Source organism: Alexandromys fortis, unplaced genomic scaffold (assembly GCF_014885135.2).
Source record: "Alexandromys fortis isolate MF-2015 unplaced genomic scaffold, M_Fortis_MF-2015_v1.1 scaffold_26, whole genome shotgun sequence".
In the NCBI taxonomy this organism is placed as follows: Eukaryota; Metazoa; Chordata; class Mammalia; order Rodentia; family Cricetidae; genus Alexandromys; species Alexandromys fortis.
Genome location: NW_026067894.1, coordinates 5,516,240 through 5,526,829, shown reverse-complemented (window position 1 = coordinate 5,526,829; position 10,590 = coordinate 5,516,240). Strand labels below are relative to the sequence as shown.

General features: G+C 36.9%; 1 protein-coding gene and 1 pseudogene across 3 annotated transcripts in view; one reads left to right on the top strand and one right to left on the bottom strand.

The window, feature by feature from the left end:
• Hnrnpr (heterogeneous nuclear ribonucleoprotein R) overlaps window positions 1-10,590 on the top strand; it is a 55,334-nt gene that overhangs the window by 18,882 nt on the left and 25,862 nt on the right. For all 3 annotated transcript variants that reach the window (XM_050152419.1, XM_050152412.1, XM_050152401.1), the window contains 3 exons: window positions 2,407-2,583; window positions 4,338-4,473; window positions 7,684-7,889. In XM_050152419.1, the coding sequence (XP_050008376.1) occupies window positions 2,407-2,583; window positions 4,338-4,473; window positions 7,684-7,889 (519 nt within the window). The remainder of the gene's footprint in view (window positions 1-2,406; window positions 2,584-4,337; window positions 4,474-7,683; window positions 7,890-10,590) is intronic.
• On the bottom strand, window positions 6,516-6,602 carry LOC126510499 (uncharacterized; annotated as a pseudogene).

Genomic DNA, 10,590 nt, shown 5'->3' with positions numbered 1-10,590 from the left:
AGAGGGAGTGCCAGGCCGAGGACAGAGGAACTAGAGATATGATTTGTAGAGAGAAGACCCAGACTTGACTCCCACCAATGACATGGAAGCTTATTGTAACTCCAGTTCTAGTGAATCAAATGCCTTTTTCTGGGCTTTTTGAGTAGCAGATACACATGTGGACAAAACACTCATATATACATAACAGAAAAGGAATTTGTAGTTGGCAGATACGATGGTACAGGCATATGATCCCAGCACTTTGGAGATGGAGGCAGAAGAATCAAGAATTCTAGATCATCCTTAGCTACGTAGTGAGCATATAAGAGCTTATTTAGAAAAAGAATTAATATGGATTTTCTGTATCATAGAAGTTGAACCTTGCATGTGTGGTTGCAAGATGAGGAAATTGGCTCACTAATTAGACTACTTGTTCCAAGTAACTAAAAGTATAGATTTGAATCAGTCACCTATTACTAGATTAAGCATCAGTTATAGCTTGCCAGGATTGTCCTGTTAACCCTGAGTGAACTTGTTCATACATTTAATTTTCTACCCAGTTATCAGTATGCTTCCCTTAGAATGTAAGTCACATTCTTTTTCTGCCCAACACATCTAGAAAAAGGTTTAAACTTCTAGGCATGGTTTAACTTAATTTGACATTATTGTCTGACTTTCCACCACCCTTCACTAAAATTGACAGCTATAGCCTTTAGGCTGCTCTTTTTTCCTTCCTCCCATTCCTCCTTCCTTCCTTCCCCTTTTTTTTTTTTTAATTAGAGACAGGGTCTCTCTGGGCAGTGATTAAGGGCTAGGCAAGAATAAATGATGTGCCACCAGACATGAACATTAATAATATTTTTGCTTTCTTACTTGCAGTGCTAGGGATTAAACCAAGGACCTTTCTTGTTTGAAGGAGACACTCTATCATTGAGCTATCTACCCAGCCCCAGTGATATTTTCCACATCTGAGTACTCCTGTTTTTTTGTTATCTATGCTTTGGTCATTGTTCAGAATTTAAAGTATTGCTGTAGATGAGTTTGTAGATAGCAAATGTCTCTCATGTAAATATTAGTTTACTGTTTCATATTTGTGGCTTATAAATGTTACATCAAAAAATAGTTTTTGACCTGGGCATGTCATGCACATCTCTAATACCCAGTACTCAGGAGGCAGAGGCAGGTGGATCTCTAAGTTGGAAACCAGCCTAGCCTACAAAGAGAGTTCCAGGACAATCAGGGCTACACAGAGAAACCTGTCTTGAAAAAAAAAGGACAACAAAAAATTTGTTTTAATGTTGATGTTGGAGAAACTTTAAATTTTTGGTGTAAATGCTGACTTGTTTTTGTTTATAACTTAGCTTTGTAATTTTATTTTTTCTTTGTTATAATTAAAGAATAACATGACTTCTTTTTTTTTTTTTTTGACTTCTTTAAATGGTAAAAAAGGAATTTTTTCCTTACCTTACAATTAAATGTGCTTGCCAAACAGGGTAGGTACTTAGGAAGGTGGCTGAAGGAAGAGGGTTATTTAAGCACAGGAGTTGGAGGCTGGCCTGGGCAACATAATGATGCCTCATTTTCAAATAATTTGCCTTATAAAGAAATAGACCAAAGACAAGAATTTTTTTTGAGACCATTAAGGTTGCTTTTTAAATAATGACGATTTTAGTATTGAGAAAACTCAATGAAAGCCTGGTCAATTTCGTATTAAATTATTATTTATGAAAATGATGAGTGTTAGTGGGGATGGCTGTTGCCTTTAATCCCAGCGCAAGGAATTTAGAGGTAATTAGGTCTCTGTGAGTTCAAGGCCAGCCTGGTCTGCAGAGGGAGTTTCAGGACAGCCTGGGCTGTTACAATGTTGTTTCAAAAAAACAAATAAAATGAGTGTTGTATTTTTAGAAGGTACAGACTAGCTTTTTCTTTATTCTTTCTTCTAAATAGTATCTCACTGTATAGACCAAGCTGGCCTGTAACTCACAGAGATCTTTGAAGTTATTATTATTAGTACAGATTTTTGCAACTATCAGTTTTCATTTTATTTATAGACTTAACTTCTGTTGATAACCTTAAGGCTCTTTTGTGTTTGTTTTATTTAGTTTTTGTTTTTCAAGACAAAGTTTTTCTGTATAACAGCGCTGGGTGTTCTGGAACTTGCTTTGTAGACCAGGCTGACCTCTAATCCACAGAGATCCCGGCCTCTGCCTCTCGGGTGCTGGGATTAAAGGAGTGTTCCAATACACCTACCTGACTTCAAGGTTACAGTAAAAGTTCATATTTACTCTAAGCTGACTGCCAGATTCAATTTATCCTTTTCCTACCTTAAATACTTTAGCTTTTATCCCCTAGCCAAAGACAGAAATTCTGCCTCTGCCTCTAAATGAAATACTTATGTTGGGTTCTAACAAGGAAGTTTTATTTCAGGTCTTCGTAGGTAAAATCCCAAGAGACTTATATGAGGATGAGTTGGTACCCCTTTTTGAGAAGGCTGGTCCTATCTGGGATCTACGCCTCATGATGGATCCACTCTCTGGTCAGAACAGAGGATATGCATTTATCACCTTCTGTGGGAAGGAAGCTGCCCAGGAAGCAGTTAAGCTGGTATGTGATCAATACCCACTGTCCAAGTCCTTACTATCTGAGAAAATAAACTTCAGTTCAAAAACATATGCAGTTAACATGGTTTCATTTTCTTATAGTTTCTGCTTTTAATATCTTTATATTGACTGAGTTGGTATGTGATCTTTGCTTTATTTTTCCTGATTAATATTCTGAATTAACTAACAGATTGGTTAGTTAACTTAGCAATAAAAATAACTCAGCAGTTTTTTTATTTAGTATAAAGCTAATTCAGATTTTTCTTTTAGATAAAAATGTCAGTTCTTGCTGTCAGACTTTAGGCTTGGCGCTAAGTATAATGGAGGCTAAGATGGTTCTGCAGAACATAACTAGATGACAATGACTTTTTTAGGACTTGGTTTAGGAAATAGTGTGAATCTGTTTTGTGTCACAATCCCGCTATACCATTAAAAAAATTGTATTCTAAGTCTGTCCTCTTTTGCTGTGTAATAGCCTTTTACTGTTTTCTTTTTATCCAGGGCTTGTTCCCAGGGCTTATTAAAGCAGCAGTTAGTTTTGCAGGTGACTTGTATTCTTACTGTATGAAGGTGATTCTATCAGTGTGTTAAAGTAACAGTGTCAGTGTTCCAGACATCTGAGGGCTTATGCTAAAGGCTAGAGCAGTTCTTGTCCTTTTAGCACAGCTGTATTTTATTTATCAAATACTTTGGTTTCATTAGTGAGGTCTGAATTAGTTCTTTCCTGGATTGGCCCGGGTTTTAATTTTTCTGGTAGATTTTTCTCTTTAAATTTGTTTATTTACTATTAAGACAATTTCAAGTCATTATTTTCTCGTTTTTGGTAGTTTATGGGTGACTTTTTTTTTTTAAGATTTATTTATTTATTATGTATACAGCATTCTGCCTCGATGTATGCCCGCACGCCAGAGGAGGGCGCCAGATCTCAGTACAGATGGTTGTGAGCCACCATGTGGTTGCTGGGAATTGAACTCAGGGCCTCTGGAAGAGCAGCCAGTGCTCTTAACCTCTGAGCCATCTCTCCAGCCCCTATGGGTGACTTTTAAATTATCTTTTTTAGTAAACTAATGGTAAGTAATGTTAAAACATAAGAAACTAAAATTTATTTAAGAATCTATCACTGTAGTGAGTTTAAATAAAACATTTTTATTCATAAAGTTTTGAAAGTATTTTGGTAGTTTACAACTTTAGAATTGAGGTTTGTATACAGTGTGAAACTCAAGGTTTTTTTTTAAGCATTGAATAAACCTAATTGTTCCTTTTTACATATTATTGCTTTAACTATTGCTTATTTGATTCTAATTTTATCCTCAAGGACTCTGAATAGTTTTAGGTATTCCTTCTGAGATTCTCTGGAAAAGAATTTTCAGGTAGATAAAATTGAAATATGTAGCCAGTCTAGTGGTGGTACATCCCTTTAATCCCAGCACTTGGGAGGTAGAGAGAGGCAGTTAGGTTTACAGAGTGATTTCCAGGGCTACATAGAGAAGCCCTGTCTCACCCCCCCCCCCAAGAAAAATATTCAGTGTTAAAATGAATAATATCCTTGAGCCCCTTTGATATGGATGAATAGTAAAGGTTACAAAACCACGCTGTAACTGGAGTTTGTAACAAGTTTAAAATACACACTCATATCTCTGCAAGCTTTAGGGGAGCTTGGTGAGTATTTGACCTTAAGTTGTGGGGCTCTTTAGATTAATATCAGTTGTCCTCAGTTGTGGGTGGTTTGGGGGTCTCTGGTTCTTTTCTTCTTTGCAGTGTGACAGCTATGAGATTCGCCCTGGTAAACACTTGGGAGTGTGCATTTCTGTGGCAAACAACAGACTTTTTGTTGGATCCATTCCAAAGAATAAGACTAAAGAAAACATTCTGGAAGAGTTCAGTAAAGTCACAGGTAAAACAAAAATGAATATAGAATTTGGTTTGTGTTAATCTCTTGTATTATTTATAAATAAAGTGTTGCCCTCAAAGGAGATAATACCGTAAACTAAGACTCATATCCGAATTGCTTCCTTTCTACTTTAGTAATGGTTGGACTAAATGTGTCTAAGTATTCATGATTTCATCTAATTTCCTTTTCATTTTGTTTCTGTCGAAGCTTGGTTTTTGGCATAGCCTTTAATCTCTAGTCCTCAAGTTAAAGCTTTTTCCTCTAGTAGTTGTATTAGGGAGAAGAGACTTCTCATTTCTTCCTGTTGACCTATTTTTAATTTTTAAAAGATTCCAATTCATGCAGTTGGTTGAGAAGTACATTTTACATCACAGATCCACATAATTAAATAAAATAACCAGTCATGCATAGGGGTTCATGCCTGTATTCCTCAAACTTGGACGTTAGGAGTTTGTCAACAGAACTAACCCAAGGATAGTCTGTGATATATGAAGCCCTACCTTAGAAACAAAACAGAAGACTTTATAATATGAAAGAATTGAGTAAAACTGTATTTTGATTCATTACAAAAGATTCATTTTTTTTCAACCTAACCTTGATTGTTTTGATTTTTTATTGTTATTTATTTATTTATTAAAGATTTCTGTCTCTTCCCCACCGCCGCCTCCCCTTTCCCTCCCCCTCCCCAAAAGATTCATTTTATTTTCTATTCATTTCACTTGTTATGTGGGTGTTGGGGTTTTGAACTCAGGTCCTCTTGCTTTCACAGCAAGCACTCAAACCTACTGAGCCATTTCCTTAGGCAGCATTTCACTTTTTAAAAATATCTATCTTGTCTGTTTGTCTGTCTGTCTGTCTGTCTATCTATCTATCTATCTATCTATCTATCTATCTATCTATCTATCTATCTATTTTTGAGCTAGTCTCTAGCCTTAGCAGGCATGGAGTTTGCTATGTAGACATGGGTGGCCTTGAATTTACAGAGATTTAGCAGCCTCTATCTCTGCCTCTGCCCCTAGAATGGTGGAATTCAAGAAGTGTGCCACCATGCCTGGTCTGCATTCTACCTTTAAATGTTGAGATGGACCAGTGAGATGGCTCATCTGGTAAAGATGTGCTTGCTACAGGCCTTATGTTTTTAATTCAGTCTCCAGATTACACAAATTGACAGGAGAAAACCCACTCATGACTGTTGTTCTTGACTTCCACAGATGCATCCTGGCATAGGAGCATCTGCTGGTATGCCCGCAGGCATGCTCTGTTTCTCTGTCTCTTCTCTCTCCCCATTCTCTCTCTTACACATATGAGAGAAAGAAAGAATATTAGATTATGATGTGAAAACACTATTTTAAGTTCATAGTCTCCTCTTATAAAAACTATATTCCTTTATATTTTTGTCACCCAGTCATACTGTCTTTTTCCCTTTACTTGAAGCTGTCAATACTCTGGGTTCACTCTTTCTTTAACCTGAAGGTTGCCAATTCTCCCTCTTCTGTCCTAAATTGATTTTCTCATAGTACTTTTAAAATCTATATAGATGACCAATCTAAGGTCAGACTTCAGTTATCCAGAATAGAGCTGGATCTTTTCTTCAGACCTTCTGCTCGCTCTGAAACCTCGATTTCCAGTGTTCATTTTGTGTTAGTCAATTGCTTTATTGACTATTAATATAGCAGTTCCTTTCTGTTCATGTCCTTCTACTTATTTCTCCAACATGTACTTATTAAACTACCTGCTAAACATTGGGATACAGTGGTGAATAAGAAAGCTATTCTTTGCTGTTCTTTGCCTTTATAGGGCCTACATCTGGGAAAAGACTTAAAGCCAAAAAATTAAAGAGAAATATTTCCAGATTGTAGGAAAATACTATAAAAGGGAAAATACAGAGTATTTAATTACAAAATATCTAATATCTATTTCCGTGGTTAGCATTTCTGATAAGATGTTATTTCAGTCAAACCTGAAAACTCAAGTATACTGCTTAAAGAGTACATTCCAAAAGAGTAACATGTATCAAGTGTCTCAGTCAAGAAATAACTTTTTTTAAAAAACTGTATATATGTTGTTAGTCCCAAGGGTCACTTCTGTCCCTGCCAAGGGGAATGCTAACCTTCTCTCCTTCCATAAAACTCAAGAAATAACTTGTTTTATTAAAGTAACTGATAGGAAGCTAATGTTTGTTTAAAGATAATTTAAAGCACAATTATATGAGATAAAGTAGACAGGATTCTATTAGACCATGTAAGAAGTTTGTATTTTATTGTATACATAATAAAAAGGTATTTGAAAGTCTTATGCATGGAATTTTATTGCATACAGAATGAAAAGGTGTTTGGAGGTATTATGCGTGGAATAACAGATGTTTCATCTTTACAGAGTGCTTTTTCTATTGTATGTGGATAAGGGCTTAGAGCTTAGCAGGATTAGTAGTATGTTAGAGAGAAGCATGGACCAGGGCAGTAGTGAGGTGGGAGAAAATAAATGTGATGGATTTGGACTGTAGAGATGAAATAAAGGGGGTGAGTATTATTTTTTGACTGGCTTGAGGACTTAGCTGATAATGGATGATCGTTTATTAGGTAGGGAAAATAGATTTTCGGTGTAGGTGTGCTGTTTTGGATATGTGATATTTGTCCAAGACATTTTAAGCAGCTCATCCACCTTGGTCTCAGAGAAATCTAGACTAGAAAAAAATTGAAGCATTTGTTTATAAGGGTGTATAAAGTACTTGGCTAGCTCATATGACCTAGACAGCAAAGGAAAGGACTAAGCTTAGAGGGACTAGACACAGATAATTGCTGATCATCTTTTTTCTTGATAAAAATAATAGCTATTTGGTTGGGTACAAGGAAAGTTTCTTGTGTTTTGTTTGCTTTTTGTCTGATTAGTTGTTGAAAGTTAGTTTTCTTGCATTTATGTGAGTAATTGGAGTCTTGAGGTTCTGATAGAGCCTTTATAAATTATGAAGTCATGTTTTATCATTAATTGCAAAACTTCATAGTAGTTGAATCTACTTTGAGAACTATAAAATTAATAGAAAATATGTAATACTGTCCTGAACCCTGCATTGAATAATGCTGATCTAATGTTTACTACTGTGAGGCTTCAATTTTTTTTTTTTTTTTGCTCATTGGCAAGTGGATTTAGGTCTGCCTAATCGCTAGACGTGTGGTGGATGCTTTTGGCTTATATATCTGGCTGTTGGTTTAACAGAGGGTTTGGTGGACGTTATTCTCTATCATCAACCCGATGACAAAAAGAAGAATCGGGGGTTCTGCTTCCTTGAATATGAGGATCACAAGTCAGCAGCACAAGCCAGACGCCGGCTGATGAGTGGAAAAGTAAAAGTGTGGGGAAATGTAGTTACAGTTGAATGGGCTGACCCTGTGGAAGAACCAGATCCAGAAGTCATGGCTAAGGTAAATACAGCTGCTTGGGGCTGGGAATAGGTTACCATTTTAGTTTCATAGTCAAAGCTCAAACTTTGTGCATGTGAAAGTAAATACAAATTGCTCTTTACTGTAATTGTTTAGAAAGGCAAAAAGTCTAATAAGACAAAAGCCTGTCTTAGCTTCTGGTTAATTTCTTCCAGATCAGATATGTTGAAAGAACTGAAGTCCAGTTTCTTCAAACAAGTATTTTATATACACTGAGCATTTATTTAATGTTATCACCATGAAAAATAGCAATACATTGGCCAAAAGTACTATTTTTTTTTTCCATTTTTGGACAATTTCCCTATTTAGCTCAGACTGACCTGGAACTCACTGTGTAGCCCAAGTCAGCTTCTTTTTGCGCGCGCGCGCGCGCGCGCGTGTGTGTGTGTGTGTGTGTGTGTGTGTGTGTGTGTGTGTTATATCCCCTGCATTTGGGGTTACAGTCAGCCATGAGCTGCCAGGTCCTCTGGAAGAGCAGCCAGTGCTCTTAACCACTGAGCTATCACTCCAGCCCCTTCCAGGTCAGCTTCTAACTCAGTCCTCTTGCCCATACTTCTGAGTGCTGGTAGTATAGACACATAGGCATGAACCAGCTCACGCTATGACTTTTGTTACATTAATGTGAATTGTGCCTTGTTTATATTTATAGTTAATTTATTTTAATATATCCAGCCCCCCCTCCATGAAAAAAGACAAAAGATGCTTGATGATATCTGATCGTGGCAAAATAGACTTGACAGATCCTACAAAGAGCCAGTCTCAATTTCCTCATTGTCAGATCTTTGCTTGGGGGTCCTGGTTCTTAGACTATAATTTTTGGATGACTCTTGGGACTGAAGGGCATTCATCTGCTGCTTGCAGTGAGTTTGTATTTCAGTTATGGCTCTTTCCTTGGTGGATATATAGTCATTTCCTTTATCAATACTATAAATTTGTGTTTGGATATTCATGACTGAATTTTTTTTTTTGTTTTGAGCTCCCCCCCCCCCATTATTCCAGATTTTAAAGAGGCAGATGTTCCCCTCTATCTAGTTTGTAGACTCTGGTCTCTATTAGTATGGTGTAGTATCTTTGTATGCAAAAAATGTTGAGGGATTGAGCAGAGGTGATCCAGAGAGGCTCTCAAGAGTTCTGCTTCCTGTTTCTTTTTTGTTTTACATTCCTTGAGTAGATGAGTATCCAGGAGACTGATTAGGAATCTAAAATAGTCCTGGTTGTCCGGTCAAATGTCCATCCGCCTGCCTGCTTGCCTTCCTTACTTCCTCTTGCTTAATTTCAGTCTTCGTTGTTTCTTCTAGTATATTGTGGCTTTGCGCTAGCTACTGAACCTTGGATGACTTGTATTTTATTTGGGCTGGATAAATGTCTTAAACTACACTGTAGCTTTGACTACCTATACACACAAAGCATATCCTCTTCTGTTTTTTTTTTAAATAAAAATATCTAAAAAAAAAGGTGGACTATGCATTTGGAATACTAAAATTTCTCAGCGATCTCAAGACAGAACTAGTAATTTTGCTTTACACTGAATCCTGCTAAACTTCCAATTGGAGGTTCAAAATAAACCCTCCGACCTCACCACCCCCACCAGAAAATGGTGAGATTTTAACCTTATAACTGTTGTTTTCTGGTTCAAAATAGGGTTTAGAAGCCCTGTGCTCCACCCCCCAATACCAAATAAAAGTGGGTATGGAAGTAGTATACTTGGTAGGTAAAGCTATTAAGGTAAGAAGCTTAGGCTGTTGTTGGCCACATAGGTAGTTTTGAGACCCTGTCTTAAACAAAAGAAACCTCCCAAAATTCATGAAAAATGAAAAGGCTTCAGAGTGGTAAGGAAGCCTCTGTTAACTTGGAATTGAGTCAAATCGAGATCTTGTTTCCTTTCTAACTTAAAGCTTATGTGTTTTGGTAAAGCTTCTACTCTTTTACTCACTAGTCTCACAACTTAACCTTTTTGGCAAGGTGGGTCAGTTTTATAGTCAACTGAAACCTAAATGTAACTCTTACAGGTACCTTTTTTTTTTTTTACTGAATATGTTTAATTTAGTATTTAAACTATATTTTCACAGTGCTTAGCAAGCGCTATCTATGCAAATGAAATTATACTTTAGAACTCTTTCAAACAGTTTTTTTTTTTTTTTTTTTTTGAGACAGGGTTTCTCTGGTTTTGGAGCCTGTCCTGGATCTAGCTCTGTAGACCAGGCTGGTCTCGAACTCACAGAGATCTGCCTGCTTCTGCCTCCCAAGTGCTGGGATTAAAGGCGTGCGCCACCACCGCCCCGGCTTTCGAACAGTTTTTAAGTGCAATTCCAATCTTGTTTTTGTACTGCAGACCAGACCTACAGCCTCATACGTGTAGCTTCCTAAGTGTGAGGCAAGCACTCTGCCACTAAGTTAGTTACACTTCAGTCCAAGTCCAAGGAGTAGCTTTTTTTTTTCTTTTCAAAAGCCAGTGGAAGCCTGTCCAGAGGCTAGAGCTCAGTCTGAAAGTATGGAAAATGTAAAGGCAAAGGTAGAGAGGTAAAAAGTATGAAAATTTTTTTCCTCTTTGAATTAATCTAATCTTTCCAAATCTGTTGTTGTTTTTTGACTGTTTGTTTTTTATTTATTTGTTTGTTTAGACAGGGTCTCTTTACATAGCCTTGGCTGTCCTAGAACTCAAGTAGACCAGGCTGGCCTCAAA